The following is a 23,119-nucleotide window of genomic DNA, read 5'->3' on the forward strand; positions in this document are numbered from 1 at the left end:
ACACTTGTTTTTCCCAAGCCATTGTATAGTAATTTGTACTATCAAATCTATTTTTTTACATGTTGAATTACTGCCCTCTATCAGTTGTCTGTTAACTGTAGCCTACACACAGGGAGTCATTTTGGTGACCAGCTCTTCTTTGTCAGTAGAGTACCCTGCCACATCTTCAAAGGAAAAGACTTGGGCTATGCTTTAGTTTAAGTATCCAATAGCTACATGTACTTATAAAAAATGTTATTAAAGATGTTTATAATAACAATATACGTTTGATTGCACACTACTAGTGAAGAACACCATTTCATTTTAAAAATTAGGCTTAGCTACACTGTATTGCTTTATTCTGTTAATAATAATAATAATAATAATAATAATAATAATAATAATAATAATATTCTAAAGTTTTTTTTGTTTTTTTTTTAAACATGTGCAGGCACATGTATTATTAAAATGTTACCCTTACCTGTAGAAATGACACTATACATGTAGGTCATTATTAAAATCAAGCAGTCCTTTTCATAATTCTCGGGTTTGCCCATTAACTAGGTTTCTTGAAATATTTATTTCTGTGTGTGTGTGTGTGTGTGAGAGAGAGACCTAGAGTCTGGATGTGGAGAATGTGATTCTCTCAGTTTGTCTGAAAGCAGTAATCATTACTTTCATACAGTTATTTTTGTTTAATAAGATTTTTCTGTTTTGGGCCATTCTGAGGTAATTACATCAAGCAAGTTGTTATATGACCATAAAGGTTGTCTTGGAAACCTAAGAAGTGCAGTGGGAAGTGTAGGGCTGTGCAAGGGTTAAGAAGAATAGTGCTGTTGCCTGCATCAGTTTCAGCAGTTTGTGGTGTGAGTGAGACATTCTTGATATACTAGCTGAGGTAATCGAGCCAGCATGTTTGCCATTACAGCGTATGGAGAAGAATGATTTTCTGGATGCAGGGCTGGAGCTGTGCCTTGAAATCACACAGGGCACCCACAGTTACAAACCCATTTACAAGTGAATTAAAGCAGGCCTGTGCTAGGAATCGGCATGCCACAGCTTAGTGGGGCTGGGGTGCTGCAGAGAGGATGATGTTATTGCCTTACTGTTGATGCTGCATTGAGGGCCTCAGTTCCTTTAAGCTGGTGCAGTCATTTATTTATAATTGTCATCCTTGAGTGATCGTGTTTAGAATTATCAGAGGCTGAATAGCTTCTTACTAGCATTACACGACAGGCTAAGTTGCAGTAGAACAGAAATCATAATTTAATAAATATGTATATTTTTTTAAATGTTAGGTTTCCCACTGCCGTGGCAAGGCCAGTCTACCTGTATCTTAATCACACCTATAGTTCCATCTGCAACGAGAAGTTGTGTTGAGACAATCATCGCTTAGCGTGATATTATCAATACTTTTTTGTGTCACAAATATTTATCGTACTGAATCAATTTGTAGAGAGTAATTGTGGACAAGGGAAAATCACAGCAAGTATTGCTAACTAGGGAGAAAGCCTTATTTTAAATTGATTACAGTAGCTAAAATTTGCTCTCACTTTGATTTTAAATGTGCTGGAGTTTATGCTGCTATAGAGATTGAATTAAAAAGGACTTCCAGGAGTCTTGACGTCTTCCTAGCTGCTGTTGGCAGGTATTGATTAGTAGGACTGATTAAGTACCAGTAATGGGCACAGAGACACACATAGACCATGAAAAAAAACAAACTTATTGTGCTGTGCCTGAGTAACACAGAATTGATTTACCTGCAAGAAGGTTAGCCTATTGTATTGTACTGTATAATGCACATCCTTTAAAAAAAAAAAGTGCATCCAGGCTGTGGTGTTTTTACTGTGGCTCTATACAGAACAAGTAGTGGATGTTATACATTACCAATGAATTATGAGGTTGCTGGTAAACACATGTTAAACACAAGGTTCTCTTTATATTTTTTGAAAGCTGCATTTTTTTTCTTTCATATTTGCTTGAAACCACAGCATGAAAGTCTTTTGGCTCGCCTAGAACCAGCGACAGCTGTCAAGTTTAAAATCAATAACAACTTACCAAGGAAGTTGTAGACAAGCCTTTCTCACATCTCTGCTTCTGATAATTAATAGGCAGGATAAGCATTCAGTACTGAGCACTGAGCATAAACCTTTAAATATTCCTGTGACAGGGTAGCATCAGTGCCCGAGAGAGAGACTCAGAAAGAAGAAGCTGCAGTTTAACCCTTTGCGGTCCATTTATTAATTGCGCGTCAGGCACGCCAGGTCTAATTAATTTTCACACGCGCAGTTAATTTTAGACGCGCTGTTTAAAAGTATTTTTTTCACAGTCAAACGGGTTTAAATGGCCCTGCATATCAACAAAGCACTCACTAGACATTTCCAGCCCTGCCCCACCCTTTCGTTTGCTATAGCGTTCACCTATGTAAGAAATAAATAATAATAATAATAATAGTCGTACATACCGATCGATCATCTCCGGATCACTCGTTTTATCACCAAACTCCTCAATAATGCGATCCAAGTCATTATTTTATTACTATAACATCTCAAAAAAGCTCTGCAAATGTCCGTGTTTTCTGTGCGCTGATTCAGTCAGCCAACTTGTTTACTTCAGACCGCCCCCGTTATCTGATACCTGATACCATGTATGACTATTCATGAGATACGCCTTTTTTTTTTTTTTTTTCGACTTGTCTCGGCTCCTGTCGCTCCCACTCGGCAATTGAATGGTTTTCTCGGCTTTTTCCGGCGAAAAAACGACTAGACACCCGTTTATTGCGTTGCTATAATGATGTCGGACCCAGTCCGACAAAGGACCTGTGAGGAATAATTGCAATGTCGGACCCAGTCCGACAATGGACCGCAAAGGGTTAAAACTTTAATGCGCTCTTTTAATAACAAAGAACCAAAAACAATAACCAAAAACACTGGAACAAAATAAACAGGCACGGTGGCCAAAACAAACATTTAAACAAAACAAGACACACTTTACATACCCTGTGGTTTCAGGCCGAGCCACCGCTTACAAGGAAACGCGGCTTCACAAAACTCCCTGTAGCAGGGCGGTAGAAATCCCTGCTGTTTAAATGTATTATTTGTTTATTTTTAGAACAGGATTTCCCCCTGCGCCCCTGTGTTATTTTGTATTTTTGTTTTATGCTTTATGTTTGTAAATATGACGGCATAGCCGTGTGTTTTGTTATTGTTTTTGTGTATTTAAAATGTGTTCTGGCAGAGGCTAGATTGGTGCTCGTCCTCTGCCAGGAATAATTAATAAACTTGTGCAGATTGTGGCCGAGGGGTAATAGAATAATTACTAGCCAGGTAAACCCCTCGGCCACGATATAAAAGCCTGCAGCTCTCTGCACTCAAGGTGGGTGTTCGGAGGAGCAACGGGAGCGAGAGAGGAATGAGAGAGAGAAGCTTAAAACTAGTGTAATTAAATGTACAGGAACAGTGACAGCATTTGCCCAGCCTGACCTGTATTGTTTTGTGTTCTGGATTTTGTTTTTGTTTAAATATTTATTTTGCTCTGTGAGCAATGTTTTCTATTTAAACCTTTTATTTTATTTTTGTTATTTAAAATAAACGGCGCACGCCGTGTCTTTAACTGCAGTACTTAGGCCTACCTGGTCTCAGATTTTTCCTTCCTGCTTCTGGCCTGATGTCACCACACACCATCCCTGTCACACTCCCCTAAACGCCAGCAGTACACAGCACAGCAATAACCACCTCCACCTCTATCACTAACATGAACTCTTAACAGTAACACCCGTGAAAACCCTTTTTATAAACCTGTGGCCTGATTAATCATTAATCATTGTGGCAGGGTGCCCTGCCCCTGTGCGTATTTTGTGTTTTATGTTGTCTGTTATACATATTATTGTATTGGTGCACGGAGTGTGGGTTATGTAGCACAGGTGATGTAAAATGTATATTTGTATTTAGCACAAAGGAATGCACAACCACAAATAGTCCACATGCAGACTGTGCCGAGATTCAATTGAATGATTGATTAGCAATCGAGTCTCGGCACAGCTGTATAAAAGAATGAATGTTTCACGCACACTGGGTTGGGTGTACAGTGAGGAGGTATGGGACAGAGAGAGAGGAGAAGTAAATTATTAAAGAAAACAACTGGTACTCGTGCTGGTACTTGTTGTTTGTTAGTGTTTTGTTTGTCTATTTGTTTTGGCCACTGCACCATTTTGTTTGTTCTGTGTTGCTGTTTTGTTAAACCTTTTTATTTTGTTCATTTACAACAAACCAGCGCAACATCACGTTTACTAAACAGACTGTTCAGTTCCTGGTCTCACGTCACCACACAAGCCATCGTGTCACAATCATTTATTCAAATTATGGCTCCAGCCACATTCCCACGTGTTTTGACAGGGAGGAATTTAACCATCTCCCTGCCAACACATACACACACACACACACACACACACACCTGTGCACCGGCAGGGCTTTCACCCTGCCACAATCCCCTTCACCTTCACCTGCCAATTTCAGGCAGTCTAACAAGAGTGAAAGGGTTAAACAGCTTTAGCAGGGAGAGGCTGGGGCTGGGGTAGGTTCTGTCTCCCGTACAACCTGATACGTATCAGGGCCTGCCTGCAGCAGGGTTAACAGCCCCCATTTAACACAACACCAAAGTTCGTCTCGCTTTGGTTTATTATTCCCCCTCCCCTAAGATGCAATTGCTCATCCCATCACAGTGGAAAGCACTGTCCCTGCTGTGTGCAATCATGCTCTCTAAACCTTGTAAACCTGTAAAAACAGGAGGGAGATTCAGCTATCAATCCCACTCTTGCTGGGCTGGTATCGCAATCTTCTGATTCACCAGTCTAACAGTGCTTTTGACTACCTGCAGTGGGGTCGTAATTGTTTTTGTGCATTCAGTACCTATATAATTTATACTTCAAGTGCAGGGTCATTATTTGCTTGTATTTTGTAACCCTGTCTCTTTACACAATTTAACTGTGGTACTGTATCAGTTTAGTTTGGGTTCTCAGGCTGTGGATTTTATGGCCAGGGCTGACTCAGCTTATAGGAAAGCCAGATCGCTCTAAGGCAGACTGGCTGTCTGCCTGCCCACATGGTAGTTACAGTAAACTCCTCTTGGAAGCAGATAATGGCCTTTGGGGACTAGTTTTCCCTCTTATTCCCATAGAACCTGCTGCAAAAGAGGTGGGTCCATAACGATTACAATTCATCCTAACACCATTACATTTGTTAAGAGACACAAGAACGTATTCAGTAAAGATCCTGTACGTGACCAGCTTGACATTAAGACCAGTTTATAATCAGACTACACTGCCAATCTCTTTCACTTTGGAGTCCCATCTGTAGATTTCCCAGTATTAGGGCCAGCTCTCTGTTTATTTCAGTTCCTTTGTTTGTTCCAATGTGGTTTAAATAAACCGTGCCATCAAATTGTAATAATATTCTATGACTATGAGCAATGTTTTAGGTTTTATTCGAAACAATACCGATTCAGTACTGTCAGCCAGTACTGTCAGCCACCTTCCAACGGACATCTATCAGTTCACTTCACATCAGTCTGTTTCATTATCACTTTCCAGCTTCGTAAGCATGGCAGTGTCAACTGCACTCTTTCTTTTTGTGCAGGTCATCATTGGTTAGCACCTGGTTCGCTGATGTAAGTCTAGAAGCTGGACTACTATAAGATCAGCATATTCTCTGCAATGCAACTTATCTTTCCTGTTTCAACAATAACAGCATGCAGACTATGAACTACTCGCCCTGCAAGCTGATTCACTTTTTTTCAATTCACTGATAATGTCAAGAAAAAAAAACTAAAACAAAAGAACTAAGCAGCCATGACAAAGCTATATTTTAAATAAAGTGTATTTATTTTTTTGTCATTGTTATTAAGTTTTTATATATAAAAAATGATCAGGACTATTTACATTTCTCAGCAGAACTGTATCAAACAAAGCCTAGTACTGTACAAGGTAAATTTAGATTTTACAAAAAAAGCGAAAATCTTTTATTTTTTAATTTTTTTAGTGTGCCCAATTATTTTATTCAATTATCTTCCCAATTTGGAATGTCCTCACCGCAATTTGGTAGCTCGCCGGCGGATATCGGCGAGCTACCAGCATCTGCAGGGCAAAGGCTACCCTGCATGTGTCCGTTCAGGGTTTGCTGTAACACGATGAGTAGAAGCATTCCCTGCTGGTTTTGCCTCCCTAACCCACGGGAGCGCCAGAGCCAAAGCAACGCTTTCAGAATCCCCAGTGAAGAGCGGCGACTTCGCACAGCCAGGACCTGCGCTGTATGACTCACCCTGCACAACGCGTGACTGTGCTTTTACCAGCTGAGACACTCATATTCTAATAGTGATAGTGCCCTCTTGATCAAGGTTTGTTACCCATGACTCCTGTTGTGGAAAAAAACATATAATCTTCATTGACAGGTACTACTATTTTGCAAATAGGACAATCTACAGAGTGCATTTTATATTATTTTCTCCCTTTTTTTTTTTTTTTAAAGAACACGTAATGCTTATTAAAAGGCTGGCTTCATTTTACATAATATCCAGGTCCCATATTTATTAAATGTGCATATATTAAGTACTTGATTAGTTCGCACGCACAGATTTTTAGGATTGTTCGCATGCACAAATTGATCCTGATTTATCATTCTCACGTTGAGCTTTTGTACGCATAATTGGTGTTAATAAATCTCAATGCTTCTAAATCTGTTTGTACGTAGAATTTGCACTTGAACCCCCAACAATTTCCCATAAAGGGTGCATTTTATCCTACGTAAGCTGTCTGTAGTGTGTGTTTGTAAAGATGTTTAAATGATTTCAGAACTGCAAAAAAATCTATAGATACATAGATACATAACTAGACATTACTAAAGTTGAATAAAAAATATATATCTATAAATACTGTAGCGGAAAGGAAATGCGACTCTGATTGCTGGTGACTTCTTCAGAGCAGACCTGATACTGGCGGCTTTCACCCAGGTCTGCCGGGGGCGTGGGACACGGACTGTGTTGATTGGCTCCCGAGGCACCCTGAATTGTTCCCTGATTGGATAGACTTTAGGGGACATTATTCGCATGAATGTATCCCGCTTGGGAGGTCGTTGGCTTTACAAGGCAGCCTGCGAGCTGCAGGGGTGTTGTTCACGTGTCTCTTTCTCAAAGGAACAAGAGCATAACAAATAATGTTTCAGCAACAATGTTATTAATAGAAAAAAAAACAATAACAGTCTACATCATCTTTTTACACACGAAAGAAACTCGGTAATTGCAGAAAAATATAGATCTCCTGCCATATTTGTTGCCTAACACTAGGAAATGGTCATAGGCACAGCCCCTAATGTACTTGAATCTAATAACCTTCTGGCTTGATGTTTTTGGTGTGAACTGTGTCTGCGGTTGATTTAGGCCAGACAAAGTATTCTGAGACTGGCTGCCCACCAATCTGGGGGAGTAACTTGATCGGTTGCTATGTAGACTACATTTAGCTGCTCATTTAATTGGTCCCTGCTGAAGAACATATGTCCAATGTCTGTATTATTAATCTTGGAAACTCAGCAGAGGGAGAGAGAGATAGGCATGTCAGCAGATAGTCAATTTCAGGGTTAGATGGCTGTTTCAACTAATGTTCAAGGAGCATCCTGTGTTTATGTAACGGGCAGTAATGCACAGTCATCACGTATTCATACTCCTTCAAGCGGTTTCAAAGATCTATAACTACTTGTGCAAGTGAGTCAGGCTTTTGTGTAGGAGTAGACCTCTGTTTTCTGAATGTGCAGTTGCTGATTTGTGCCCAAGCTCTAGCTGCCTGTTACAGATTAATGACAAAGCTGCTTCTCCTCTTACTAGAAAGTTCCAAAGAAATGTTATTTTTCATGTTTGATTGTTTAAGTTCACTTATTTTTCATGAAACTGAAGCATATTTAAAATGATACGCTTTCAGGATAAAGCAGCAAAAGTACTTTCAATAGGATGTTGTGACAGAGAGCGAATGAAGCCTTATCAACAATCTCCCTCCCGACCTGTGAGGGCGCGGTATAATCGGAGCAGAGTACCCCAAAATGGATTGTTCGGCAGTTCATTCCAGGGTCAGTCGGAAGCCGGCCATCCAGGAAGGGGGAGGGGCCACGATACCAGAAGTCATCGCCTTAATGCAGTAGGCGATGTGTCAGTCACGGATTGGAGGATACGTGATTGGCCGCACCACCGAAAGAGGGCGTGACGGAAGGTATTTAGGGGAAGTGGCCCCAGCGATCTGTTACTTGGTTTATGGTTAAACTGCAAGGAGCATAAAGTGAAACTAAAAGTACCGTGAGTGTTTTGTGTTTTGTGTTTTGTTTGTCGCTACACGCCAGCACCAAACCCCGGACTACAGTGCACGACTGTCTTGACTGTGTTTTGTCTTTTCACCATACACCTGCACTAGAGCACCCACTGTCCAGGGACGTGGCCGTGTCTGTGTTGCGTGTAAATTATAAAAGTGTCTTATTATTTCGGGACTGTAACCCTCATTTTGCACGGCGCAATATGTTGGTAAAACTAAAAGACAATTAAGATGCTCATTAATGAGCATAAAAGCACCACTTGTAGAAAAGATGTTCATTTGCCCTTAGCTAGACACCTTACAGATGCAAAACATACAATTTCGGATTTTAATCTCTATGGTATACAAAGATTATCTCAAGCTAGAAGAGGTGGTAACCTTGACCAGAAACTACTTCAATGTGAATCAAAATGAATTTTCTATCTTAAAACAGTACAACCTGAAGGAATTAATGAAGAATTAGGATTATCATGTTTTCTATAAAAATGTTAAATATTTATATATATATATATATATATATATATATATATATATATAAACTGATTTCATTGATTAGTTTTCAGATACATTGATATTTCGAGTATTTACTACATACTGATATGATGATGTGATGTTTAAATTCATGTTAGGATTTAAGATACTTTATGTCATTTTCTATAATGCCATCTTTACTTTGAATAGTCTTCAGTTTCTGTGATTGCCTTTTCTATAATACTGCTAAGTAAATGTACAACTTAAATACACAGGTGTTCTTGATTTGCTTGCACTGAGGTTGGTCACAATTTGATCGGAACATTTGCATGCAGCACTTTATTTTTTTGCACACTGTTTGTTTTTTTGCCTGTACTTCCTTAATAAAGAACAATTGATTCTACTGGCATGAATTTGGCATTATAGTGATTCCTGTTGCCACTTCATGGTTTTCAGTGTGTGGATTCTTCCATACATCGACTGTCTGTGAATACTGAAGTTCAACACACCTGTTTATACTATCTGTTGGACTTTGTTTTTGAAAGCGCAGTAAGTTTGGATTATAAGCACTTTATGTAATTGCATTTAACACTCCCTCTCTCTCCTTTAATTAAACTAGTATTATATTTTCATAATTTTCAATTGCGTGAAGTATTAGTGGGAGCTGTAATGCACTTAGGTCCAGATTTATTAAGGTTTTTACACCAAAATGCAATTTGCATCATTTTTTGGGAGAAGAACATTTTATGTTAATGTTACATAGCTAGAAATAATCAATGTTTTGTAACAATTAAGTTGTATTTTACATTTTCAAAAATAGATGTTTGTTTGTTTGTTTGTTTGTTTCGGTGAAAGCTTGTGGGACAAATAACTTCTGAATTTCTGGATTGACCTGAAAATGTGTGTACAGTTTCCTAATGGTGGGGAATCAACAGGTACAGTTACAAACTGGTTCCTGAAAACACCCCAAAAACACACCTACTAAGTGCATGTATGAATATAATCATTTTGTAAGTACAAATTTGTATTTTTCCAAATAGACACCCACACCAAAAAGTTATCAGACACTGCACTTAGTGAAATAGTGAAAGCTCATTATAAAATATTGCCAGGTATTTGAAATTTCACAAATTTGTAATGGATTTCATCAGGACTGGAGAATGAACTGAATATATTGTATATTTCTGAACTTCAGATTTTCTTTTATGAAGGAGAGCATGGGAGAGGAATGGGTTAAGTCATATATTCACTAGTTGGAGAAAAAAGGGTTTTCTTTTTTGTTTTCTTTCCTAGCATGGTCTAGTGGTACCACGTGATCAGCTGTATGCCTGCCAGCCTCTTTCTTGTTGATCCTCCGGAGACCATCTGTGCTGGGGGCATTGATTAGAGTGTTTCTGCTGGGATTACATCTTTTCTGTTGCCATGCCAACTAATCAGCTGATTTCAGTTTCCCTGGCAACAAAATGTCAGAGCTCAGAGTACCGTAACATGAATTCAGCAAAACAGCAAATTTTCTTTTCTTAATTGGCCACTATTTTGATTTAAGATTCTTTGTCTTTAAAACCAGCCTAGTTAAAAAAAAAGTTGCATATCTATCTATGATAGATAGATAGATAGACAGATGGATTTATTTTAATAATAAAAAAAACATGCTAGTGTCTGTCCATGCAGGTCTTCAGTTTTTTAAATAATGAAATGACAAGATTTTCTAATATAATTTTGTGCTACATAACTGCATAATTTAAACTGCTAAACCTTCACAAATCACCTGAAGTGTAAGGCTATGGAAGACTAAAAAAGTACAGGCATCATACTTCAAACCTTAGCAAACAAAACTTATAGCAAGGTTGAAATTCCCAAATATTTTAAAATACATATTAAAACACAATGACTGTCCATAAACATTCTTTCTGTAGCAAACATGATTCTTTCATACATAGCTTGCCTATGTTTTGTTTGCATTAGTTATCCCCCCTTTGTTATTTAATTATAGTTACCACTGTCAATCACAGAAATATCTTATAAAATGTTATTTAACTGTGCTTTGTTTTTGTTTTCTTTTTTTATTAAAAAAAAAAATAATTCAACATGACATACAATAGAAAAAGCAACACATTTTAAAGCTTATTTATTGCTGCTATAAACCTTCTTTTTTTGTCTCCACAGGTCTGTACTGAAGGTCGTCTGATTCTGGAGTTCACATTTGATGATCTCATGAGGATTAAGGCATGGCACTTTACAATCAGACAGTACAGAGAATTGGTCCCACGCAGTATATTAGCAATGCATGTAAGTTTCTTTTTTAAGACACACATTTGTAATCCATAAAAGTGTTTGTCGAACTGTATATACAACTTTCAGAAGTCTGCCTAATGCTGATCTCAAGGCGTAAGACGTGATATTCACATCGTATTCATATTTCCATATCTTGTTTATTGTAGTTGTTATTTATAACCAGGGGTTCACATCATTTTATTCATTAGGTTTTCACAGGAGTACCAGCAGAAATGGTTTGGTTAGGGGTCATAATCCAAGTCGCTGTCTAGCTCCACCTCCTCCTCTGTCAGTTCGAACAAGTGAGATGCCAAGCTTGCTGTGCTGTGGTCTTCCTGCTTGGAGCTCCGATTGAGCCTGCGATGTGCTGACTGCATCCGCAGTTCAATTGCAGGCTTGGGTTCAAATGTTTCAGTGGTCGTTTTACACATATGAATGTGCATCAGGGCAGAAAGGCGCGAGGCTGATAGGCAGGATCGATATTTGTTTTTTAAAATGTTGACATGTGTAAAACCCCACTCACAAGCAGCACTGCTTAATGGCAGTGTAATGAGACAATAGTTGATGAATTTGTAAGGAGGAATCTGCATTGCTGGTTATCACAGTATTTATCAAATCATACACTGAAGAAGCTGCCAGATGTTTTCCTGCTTGCTGTAAACGTAACCATTCCCTCAAAATAGTCTGTATCAACTGTAACACAATGGTTTCATATTTCTGAATCATGTCACTGAGCAACTGGTTGCCAAAAGTGTGGATGTCTTGCTTGTCCTTTGGCCAAGTTGAAGGATCAAACACCAGAAACTGATTGCATGAATCTAGAGAGTCAAATCTTGTTTCAAATTCAGCAATTAAATATCTTAAAACATACACTTTGTCCCTGTCAGCATCTGCATATGCAGCTGCTTCTTTCCTATACTTGCCATCAGTTTCAAGTAAAACTGTAAATTGTCCAACAACTCCCATTAGCTCATCTTTACAATCTCCAATGGTCAGTTTTTCACGCTGTAATGAGAGAGTGGTATATTGTAAAATGCTGCCAATGTCAAGCATGTTTCCCATGTTTCCCCAAAAACACTGAAAATGCACTCAACAAATTTCTTGCAAATCCCTGTCACCAGAAACTTGACTGGTAAAAGCCTCCACATTTTCAGCAGTGTTTCATGCCTCCATGCAGACCATCTGATATTGTGAAACTCATCCTTTACAAAATAAATGCCTATTTCTTTCTTTGGAGGAGAAGGAACATCAAAGAAATCACACAATTTATGTTGTTTTTTTGACATTGATTTGAGGCACGAACCTAAAATCAGAGAAAAATTAATTATATTAATGGGTATCTGGCAGGTTTGCTGTAATAATTTATATAAAGGCAAAGGCCGTTTTAATTAGCTAACTAAAATAGCAGCATATTTAAGCAGGCCTAAATAATTCACAACATTTAATATTATTGTTAAGTCTCAAAGGCAACGATATATATATAGATATATAGATATATAGATATATATATATATATATATATATATATATATGAATGAGTAAAAATGGTTTAGCTGTAGAGCACCATTAAATAACATGAATAAAAATATTTAGCTGACAGTTTTATTTATTCTTTTTAAAATGGTATTTATCATTCTACTTTGTGCGTATTCAGCAGTTTTATTTACTGTATATATATTTGTGACAAGCAGGCTGTAGTGGTGATGTCAGACCAGAAAGGAGTACACAGACAGACAGCACTGGAGTTGAAACTGAAGTGCAATGGCTGCGCTCAATGCGTATAATAAACAAACAAAAATAAAAGGTTGAACAAAACACAAGACACGGCACTCGAGGCCAAAATAAATCCACAAACAAAATGGATTAACACTAAACAAACAGTGGATGAACAGACAAACAAACACGGTGAGTCAAACAAACTTATATTTACTTTTTCCTTAGTTTTACTTTTTATTTTCTCCTTCTCCACACCCGTTTTCCACTCACTGAACACCCAACCCCAAGTGAGTAAAACGTGCATCTATATATACTGTTGTGCGGGGATTCAATTACTAATTAATTATTCACTTGAATCCCAGCACGTGAACTAATTCTGTGCAACCCAGTGCTCACATACTATTATATACTTTAAATGCACGTGAAGTGAAACAATACAATTATACATTTTAAACACTCGTGCTCATTACCCGCATTATATCCTGTGTACCAACTACAATACACCAACATTAACACACTACATACAACATAAAACACAAAAATACACACAGGGGCGGGGCACATTGCCACAATATTACATGTTTTTTAAAGCATTAACAATGCAGACCGTGTCTTTAACATATAAAAAGATGAACTTCTCTTAAATAGTTTTTGTAAAATCTAATCATCAAACAGGGATAAATATATTATAGGGGTGATGCTCAGATTGCTATGCTGATGCTATTGGTTCCTTATCCTATATAGTCCAGCCTCACCTTCCACTACTTGTTCTGCAAGTCTTTCTCCTCCACCTCCCCACCGCTTCCTTTGTAACTGTGTCTCCCTTCTGGGGGTCGGTGGTCCTCCATCACCTGGTCTTGGTGACCTCTGACCGACATCGGAGGTCGCACCTAAGAGGGTGGCTCCTGTCGGTCCAGAAGGCGAGTTCCTGGGCCAAACAGTCAGTCATCCCACACTACATTACATCTTACAAGGCTGAGCTTGATCTTAGAATTAAGACTCAAATTATGTTCAAGGTAAAATTACAACAACCCTCTTTTGCCTTTTGAACTATTAAAAAGATATTGTGAATTGAAAAAAAAACAAACAGAAAAATGGTTTAGTCATAACCTGGCAATTAATCAAGCAAAAGGAGATATGCTGCTAAAAAACGTGAACTTGATATATTGGGATTTATATTGGGGATATTAAAGATATTAATAAACACCAAGGAAAATGAATGAGTCAGAAATTTATGATTTTGAAATGCCACGGGATGCTCCAATGTGATACCAGCTCTCTTAATCAGCACAGAAAACTGCACATGAAACTAAAATTGACTCTCTATATCATCTCCATTTTACCTGGTTAGTACTGTATCAGATTACTTACTGTGTGGGGTTTCTCTGATACTCTCTAGCTTGGTTTCTACTAGATCCGGTATTTTTCTCCTAGTCTTGTTCTGAAGGAGGTGAACTATGTGGGGTGGTAAAGCGTTTGGTATTCTCCTTATCACAGAGCAGGCTGCTGTGCTGTGTAAAGGGGTTGGGGGAGGGGGCATGATGATTAGACAGGAGCTATGCTAATATTCTGGGTGCTACTTATTATAATAACTGTTCTATGAATTAAACAGGCAAGATGTTAGAATGATATTCTAGAAACATTCTAATTTTATTTACCTAATCGTGGCCACCTTGGTTTACAACTGGTGTAACTGGATTGTTCTACTTGTGATCCTTCCTTTTGAGGAAGACTTGCATGGATGCAACTACTGATGAACCTAATGATCCTTGCGAACCTGGTCAGACGAACCAGCATAAGAGAGAAAAGAACCTCAACGGGCACAAGCCTGGAGTTAAATGGCCAAGCGCTTGTGAGAAAACTGCGTGGGACACAGTAAACACATCTCTGTTTTGCGTTGGAAAGGTTAAGTGGAACAGTTGAAAAGAAGCTGGATAAATTTGGGGACATCATCTACGTATATGGAAGCGAGAGGTTTGAAGTTGAAAAAAGGAAGGAAAAGGCACAAACTATTCCTGGAAAGTTTAGATGGCAGCAGGAGATTGATTGCTTAGTTAGAGAAAGGAGGCAGCTGAGGAAGCAATGGAGAAGATCAGAACAAAGTCAGAAGAAGGGACTCAATCTCTTACAAAGGGTCATAAAAGATAAGCTTGCAAAATTACGCAGAGCTGAGAGCCTACAGAAACGCTACAAAAAGGAGCATGCGAGAACTAACTTATAAAGATTCATTCAAATTTTTATAGAAGTTATTCACCAGTGAGAAAAATGGCAGACTAAAATCATCTAAGTTTGAGCTGGATATTTGGAGGAAACACATACAGATTAAAAAAGGCAGGAGCATATGTCATTTCCTTCAGACATCCCACCTATCAATCCACCAGAATACCAAATGGAGGACTGTGCACCTAAGTGGAAAGAAGTAGAGCAAGCTGTGAAAAAAGCAAGGGTGTCATCATGTCCAGGGCCTAATGGAGTTCCGTACAAAGTGTACAAGAGTGCTTTAGGAGTTCTATGAATCCAGTGGACATTGATGAAAGTGCCATGGGAAAAACAGGTTGTACCAAGAGCATGGTGCCGAGCAGGTGGGGTCTTTATCCAAAAGAAAAAGATTCTACAAGCATCAGTCAGTTTCACCCTATTTCCTATTAAATGTAGAAAGCAAGATTTTCTTCAGCATTATTGCTCAGAGATTGTCAACTTACCTGTTAAAGAACGGCTTAATTGACACTTCAGTACAAAAAGCAGGCATTTCAGGTTTCCCAGGATGCTTAGAACACATCAGTGTCATCTGGCGATAAATTCAATCAGCTAAAAAGGAGAGGAAGGAGCTCCATGTGTCATTCCTGGATTTGGCTAATGCATATGGTTCAGTGTCACATGAACTTCTCTGGGCAGCATTTGATTTTTTCAGTGTACCGATGACAGTAACAAACATGGTTGACATGACAGCCATGACTACACCAGTAGCCTGCACTGATCAGTTATTGGGCAAATTAACCAATAACACTGAATGGGCACGAATGCAATTCAAGCCCACTAAATCAAGGAGCATCTCTATAATTAAAGGTAAAGTAGTAGATCAAATGTTCTACATTAATGGTGAGGTAATACCAACAGTGTCTGAGAAGCCAGTGAAAAGTCTTGGGAGGTGGTACGATGGGGATCTAAAGGACACAGTTCATGTGGGAGAAGTTAGACAACAAGCAGCGGAAGGGTTGAAGAGCATAGACAGCAGCACTTTACTGGGCAAACTGAAACTCAGGTGCTTTCAGTTTGGTCTACTGCTGAGGCTGCTGTGGCCACTGACTGTACGAGGTTTCTTTGACAACAGTAGAGAAGCTGGAAGCTTTAATCAGTTCATACATCAGGGACTTTATGGTAAAGGAATACTGCCGCTACCAGTCTCTGCACTAACCGAGGAGTTTAAGTATGCCAAGGTCCAATTGGCAGCACCTGTGTTGAAAACTGGAAGAAAGTGGGCGGCAAAGAAAACTGTGGAAGATGCAAAGGCTGCCCTTCAAAACAGTGATATTATGGGACAAGTTCAGCATGGAAGAGGGGGTCTTGGTCTCAGTTCAGCTCTTCCTACATGGCACAAATCAACCCCAGCTCAACGGAGGAAGCTGGTAGTCAACGAGGTGCAAAAGCAGGAGGAGAGGATGAGGTGTGTAAAGGCTGTTTCCCAGGCCAAGCAGGGTGAATGGATGAGATAGGAGAGTGTGGAACAATGCAAGATCGGCTGGCAAGACCTATGGACAATGGAACAGAGCAGGATCAGTTTCCTCATCGGATCCACATATGATGTTCTCCCATCACCACAGAACCTAAACCTCTGGGTGGGTGAGGATCCCTCATGTCCTTTGTGTTTATCACCTGCAACATTAAGGCACATTTTGACAGGATGTAAGGTGGGTCTTAGCCAAAGACGGCTTACTTGGCGCCATGACCAGGCGATGTTTGGCCTTAGCATTGGAAGACAAGCATAACATGACCAATAAGTTGCCACCAGTTCCATCAAAGCATTACACACAAAAGACAATATTCCTCCATCCAGGAGAGCAACCACCAAGAAAAGGTGTTAAAACCAAGCCTCACCCAGGACAACTGGTAGCTGCTAGAGACTGGAAAATGCTGGCAGATGTTGGTCAATGGCTTATTTTTCCACTTGAGATTGCCACCACTAACCTTCGACCAGGCATTGTCTTGTGGTCTGGATCAGCACGCTTGGAATGCTGTGGATGAGGCGTATGAGAGGAAGAAACTTTGGTATGCTCAACTAGCTACTGAAGCGGAACAGCAAGGATGCCGGGTTTACCCAGTGGAGGTGGGTTGTCAAGGATTTGTGGCATGAGTGGTCAAGAGTTGTGTCGCACAGTGAAGAACTTATCTGAAGCAGCAGAAAGGAGCAGCAACTGGCTGTGGTTGAGACGGAAATATTCTCACTGGGGATCTCAAGTACAATAGAAAGAAAACAATACTGATGTACAGGTAAGTAAGCTGGGCTGAGTTGAGTGGGGGACGGAGGGAGGTGATACTGGGACGCCAGAATCACTGTTGAGCCCTCTTGAGGTGTCGTGGGCTAGTCGACGAGGATGGACGGTGCCCACTTGAAGATCCCAGAGATGTACCCTACTTAGCTCAATCCAGACGGTTGTCATGCTGATGCGCTGGGGAGACTGCACTGTGGTTGGTCCCCGGAGCCAGCATCGCAGCCATTGTATGTGCTGATGCGCTGGGGAGGTTAAATAAACTGATCCCTGGAGCCAGCATTACACTTCAGCCATCAACACCAGGCAGAAGGATATCTACATCATCAGATGGAAAGAAACGCAAATGGATGGAGATGCAGATGGATCACATCAGTCTACTGTAAAGCTACATCTTAGTCGGTGCTTATCTTGGCAAGAGCTGAGTTCAGAGCAGCATGAAGTGTTAACATCTGCTCTCATGTAACGGAAATCAAAATCTAATTCATGGAAATTATGAAATCCATGCTCACGTCAGGCAATGGAGAGTGCTCTGCATCACAATAATGAACAGCTGGATGCACATAATGTTAGATGTTTACATTTGAGAGACTTTATATAGTTTCACAGTTCTTGAAATTTACAGTTGCAAAGGATTTACAGTTTTGTTATGGTGCATTGCTGGACAATTCTATTCAGGGGAATAAAAGGTATGCTGTTTTAAAGCATACACATTCTTACCCCTTTCATGAAAGCACACGTTTTACTGGTTAAAAAGCAGAACTACGTAAGGTAGCGAGAAGGTATTACACAAAGATAAATGAAAACAGAAATCGATCCACTTCTATATCGTGTTTCGTTCACTGTTATCTCTCCTGCTCGCAGGGAGCTGCTACCTGAACGATGTCATACAGCTACTTGCTTGTTTTTGGTTGTTTTGTTTTTTTTAGTGTAAGGATTTGAGCAAAACTAATAATTACTACCTATTTGTGTGTTCATTTTTAGCGTTGACATTTTGGGTGGAATAACACTGAATTTCAAAACAGCAACATTGAAATGTCTATATAAATTAGCAATGTATATACACTGAAGACATGGAAGGAATCAGAATGTGTATTCCACCGTTGCATTTTAAAGTATTGCAATTTTAAGCATAGAATCAGATTTCCTTATACCATATATGATCATAGAATATGTGACTATGTGTAATGTGGTATATGTTATATGTGTTTTTTTTTTACTAAGCTATATGTTGTGTCTCTGAGTTGAGGTGGACAGATTTAAGAAAACTTCTAAGCATAAGGCTGTTCAGAAGCTGTTTGCTTTAGAATAATAACTCCAGAAAAAAACAATTGTAATTCAAAAGGGACGACACTTTTATTAGCAAAATAATACAACATAACATCACTCGCTCTGCTCCCAATCCACTCTGCCCGCTTCTAGCGCAATGTCACCTTATCTAGTGTCCCCGGCAACCAATCGCCTTTCATAACAATTGTTCCTAATATGGAACTAATGTCATTTATTAGTACTTTTCAACTCTTAAAGGACTACATAGCCCACACTGTAAATTAAAAAAGGAAATTTAAATATAGGTCTGCATTATTTGAAGGATATTCACGTGTATAAATAGCGGACAGCGAAGCATCGAAAGCAACTCAAATTGCAGCCCTGCTAAAGAAATGGCCTGAAAACCCTTTGCTGTTTGATATTTTTTTTGTGAACTGCCTAAATTATCCAAACACAGTGGGATGCAAACTGTACAAGTGACTTTAACATATGCCAATTTCAGCAGTACTTGATATAAGTTCACATTATTATTATTATTATTTTTATTATTATTATTATTATTGTTGCCGGGGACGAATTGTTGTGCAGCCATTTCTTACCTGAACATTAGGTAAATCCTAGAACACTTCGCTGCCGATTTAGACAGCTCTTCTTCCTTCTTTCTTTTTAAACGTTTTTGAGTTAGCATGGAGCTCACAGATGCAAAAATCACACAGTGGCACTGCCATTGAACACGTGTGATTGAAAATTCCTGCAGTGCGGTCATACTGAGCTCAGTCTAATAGCGTCCCTCCCTCTGTTTGCCCTTCATTAACCAATGATACAGTACGTCTTTCTCGTGGCTTAGTGCTGGGAGGTGCACAGTAAAAAGAATGGCAACAGTATACTTTACGATAATGAGTCATTTTCTCGCAGGACAAGATTAGACAGAATTCAATTGAATTGTGGCAGAACGGGTCATCTAACGTTGAGCAAGTTTGTGAATGGGTTGTAGATCAGATGTGCTGGTGTTGACTGACACCGGCGACTTTTGCCGTAAGTTTTTTTTTTATTTGTTATTTGAGAGGCATTGCGGCACGTGGCTTGGGCACTGTGGGAATTGCCGACGGTGCCATCGGTTATTTCGCGCCTTGGTTTAGGTTGTTTCATATATTACATCCGTCTTTAACTCCAACCACATAATGTGATATGGATGGTTACATAGACCTGTATGTGTTTTGAGATGTTTCTACATAACCTATAATTTTATCAAATCTTCACATAGCATTATCAACCATTAAATTGGTCCCTTAGGGTATCTGCCTTAACTCTACTCTGCAGAAAAATAGAACAAAAAACGTGTAGAAGCCAAAGCGTCTTTGTAACCTGCTCCTTTTGATCATTGCATTCATTAATGAAAAGGGAGAAGAGTGGCCCTGAAGTGTAAAGCCAAGTTATCCCTCCTGGAATCCAAATCTAGGCTTTATAGATATTGTATCTAATTAGGTAGCTGTAACTTTAAGTCCATGGAATACCTTTGCACAAGTTCAATTGAGGTTGCTGTTGTGCAGGATTGATTGGAAAGGAATGGTTAAAGACTGAAACCTACAGAGTAGAGCCTGACGGGACCCAAAAATAAGTGCCGGGGTCGGGTCAGGTGTAGTTTGTATATTATAGTTCGGGCTCGGTTCGGGTCAGTGTGTTATCAGTGAGTGAATTATGGCGTTTTTAATTTTAAGTGAGTATTTTTTTCTTTCCCTGTGTGCAAGTGTGTCCTAAAACTCACTACCTGCTTCACGATTTTTGAAAAACCACTCGCCATGCACCACAGGTTCTTTGAGAAATTACCTCTCTTAATATCATCCCACAAACCTGTTCATTCGTCTTGTGCAGCCTGTCAAATGCTGCGTCGCCGGGCTTTACTAAGTAACCTCAGGATATAATTAATTTTCAGTGCAACTAAAAACCAATAATCATCTCGACTGATAAACTGACATTTTGTCAAATGCTGCGTGGGCGGTCTTAACGGGATAGAGTTCAGTTACAAAACACCAACTTTTAAACTAATTTTAACACAGTCGGTTTTAAACAAATGCACACACAAAATAAATAAATACATATATAAATAAGTGCAGCGCCTAATTGACGGCTCTCATCAGTCCACAATTCATGCCTTTTTTTTTGTCCAGTAGTAAGCATTTGTTTAAATGTAAAGAACTCCTAAACGTACAGTATTAAAACACTGCTCTTTAATTCACCGTTAGTTTTCTTTCTTTTTTTCTCACACTCGTCATGTGCTGTCATAGGCAAACGTGAAACCCGGTTTATATCATGACCTGCTTTATATCACAAATTATGCCTGCAAGGCAATCATGATATAAAGCGTCTTCATCTGTATATAAGCTGATGGAGTAACAAAAAAAAAAAAAAATACTATCAACAGGAGAATGTGTAGCATTGGAACGTTCCGTTGCTGGAAAGGGTACGTCTAAATCCACAGTTTGGAAACAATATAACATTGTTGTAAATGGAAATCTTACAAACCATTACTGAAATATGACAGCAAAAAGATGTGAAATTCATCCCTGCAGCAGCACACTGAAAAATGATGTGTTTGTCCTCGCTGTTTTAAAATGTATAGTCATGGTGTAATATTTGTTAAACGTTAATTTAGCGGTTTGATATGATATAGACGTGTCCAGAATGAATAAGCGAATTTGCAAGAGTGTCTTCTGTGTGGTTATTTATGGTAACAAAGTTCTGAAGAAGCCTGTTGTTGTTGTCTTTTAAGTCATGCAGTGTTGGATTATTAGGAAATTAAGTAAATGAGATGTGATTAATTGAATGATTTTTTAAAAATGTATTTACGTTTTAACTGGAAACCGGGAATACTCTACACTGAAGGTACTTAGTTTCAATAGCGTAACTTTGGAATATATTTGTGGAGATGGATGGGTCGGGTCAGGTATGCAAATATTTCAATGAGCTCGGGTCGGGTTCGGATTTGTTTGGTCGGGTCGGGTTTGGATCGGGTTTTAAATTTAGGCCAGAGCAGACCTCCACTACAGAGGGTGTCTGTTGTTCCCTTCCATTTGTATATGAATACAATGCATTTGGCAGAATACAAAGTTATTTAATGGGACCGTTATAGAAGCCAAGTGTTTGAAGTTGTGGGTGAGCACTACTTTAACTGGGGCTGGCAATTTGAGTCCAAATTCAGATCTGTTTTGTTTTTTGTCTGCTGCTGATAATGCTAAATAAATGGTGTCAGAAATAGATTTCAAATGTGCCACATAATTTACTGTTCATTGTATGCCAATTTTAATCTTAATATTTGAAAACCTTTTGAAATGAATAATCCAGCGTAGTGAATAATAATTGGCGGAAAAAAAAAAAAAAAAAAAACATTGCCCATTATACTATACATGATGTGTCAAGATAGCATTTGAGCATCCTTTGCCAACAAACTGACAGCATTCAGTGTGTGTTACATTTACAGTTACATTTACATTTTACACATTGTTCAAGTTTTTGTCTGGGTAATTAATTTCTTGCCAACTTAATGATTAATCTCCATTTACACCTTCAATTCCAGTTATTGAACTTCCTCTTTATACTTACATGTGTGTAAAACTGAACCCTCTGCTGACAGCATCAGTTGTTAAAATCAGCTTTCAATCACAAAAATAGGAATTTCACACTGAAAAAAACCAGCATTATTTATAGCTACACTCAATGTAGTTAATAGCATTGCTGAATGTTTTGCAAGGTGGTCAAATTTCACGACTATGAATTTCTTTTGTCAGTAGTATATGCCAAAACAGATATCTTGTACATTGATTCTACATATATTGTACTGGATATACAGCATCCACAGAACTGCTGTGTATCATATATAAAAACACGTGCACTACAGTGGACTGCAATTAAACTCCAAGAAACTCCAAGAAATGCACAGTACCGGTACTGTATTTAAAAATAAAAAGCAAAACTGTTGTAAAAAGGAAAGGCATAAGGAAAGAGTAATTGAAATGACTTCAACGTTTTTACATGAATTACTGTACTGAATGCTTTTAATACGAAGGCCAGGATTCCCTTTCAGGTGAGTACATTCTGGTTAGACTCCAGTACAGGAAAGCCTATCTAAACATCAAACAAAAAAAGAATTGTCGGCTACTTTATAAAAGACAATTGAATTATATGTACATGAAGAATAGATATTCTTCCACTCCACTCCACTCCACATATGCTACAGTACTATGTACTTGCATTACCAGTACTATTGTTTCACGGATGTATTTTTTACAGATTTCGTATATTCAATGTATACGGATGCCCGAAGGGCCTTAATGCATTTATAATCCAGGTCAAACAGTGGATTTGAAATGTTTTAATTAAATATCCTTATGCTAATAAAATGTATTTTTGATATTGTGGACATTGCCATTGAAAAGATACACCAGGGGGCAGATTTCAGATGGCACAGTTATTTTTTTTCCTTGTCACTGACAAGTGCAGACACACTGTTTGAGCAGAACAGACGGGAAGAATGAAAATAAACACAACAACTTTGGGCATTTCAGTAATTTTTCGAGGTCTG

At 38.8% G+C, this 23,119-nt stretch overlaps 1 protein-coding gene across 8 annotated transcripts in view; it reads left to right on the top strand.

Moving 5' to 3' along the window:
- The window catches only part of LOC117421342 (LIM domain-binding protein 2), a 122,051-nt gene that overhangs the window by 73,966 nt on the left and 24,966 nt on the right, over positions 1-23,119 (top strand). For all 8 annotated transcript variants that reach the window (XM_059035463.1, XM_059035469.1, XM_059035475.1 and 5 more), the window contains exon 4: positions 10,961-11,083. In XM_059035463.1, the coding sequence (XP_058891446.1) occupies positions 10,961-11,083 (123 nt within the window). The remainder of the gene's footprint in view (positions 1-10,960; positions 11,084-23,119) is intronic.

Source organism: Acipenser ruthenus, chromosome 1, assembly GCF_902713425.1.
Source record: "Acipenser ruthenus chromosome 1, fAciRut3.2 maternal haplotype, whole genome shotgun sequence".
NCBI lineage: Eukaryota > Metazoa > Chordata > Actinopteri > Acipenseriformes > Acipenseridae > Acipenser > Acipenser ruthenus.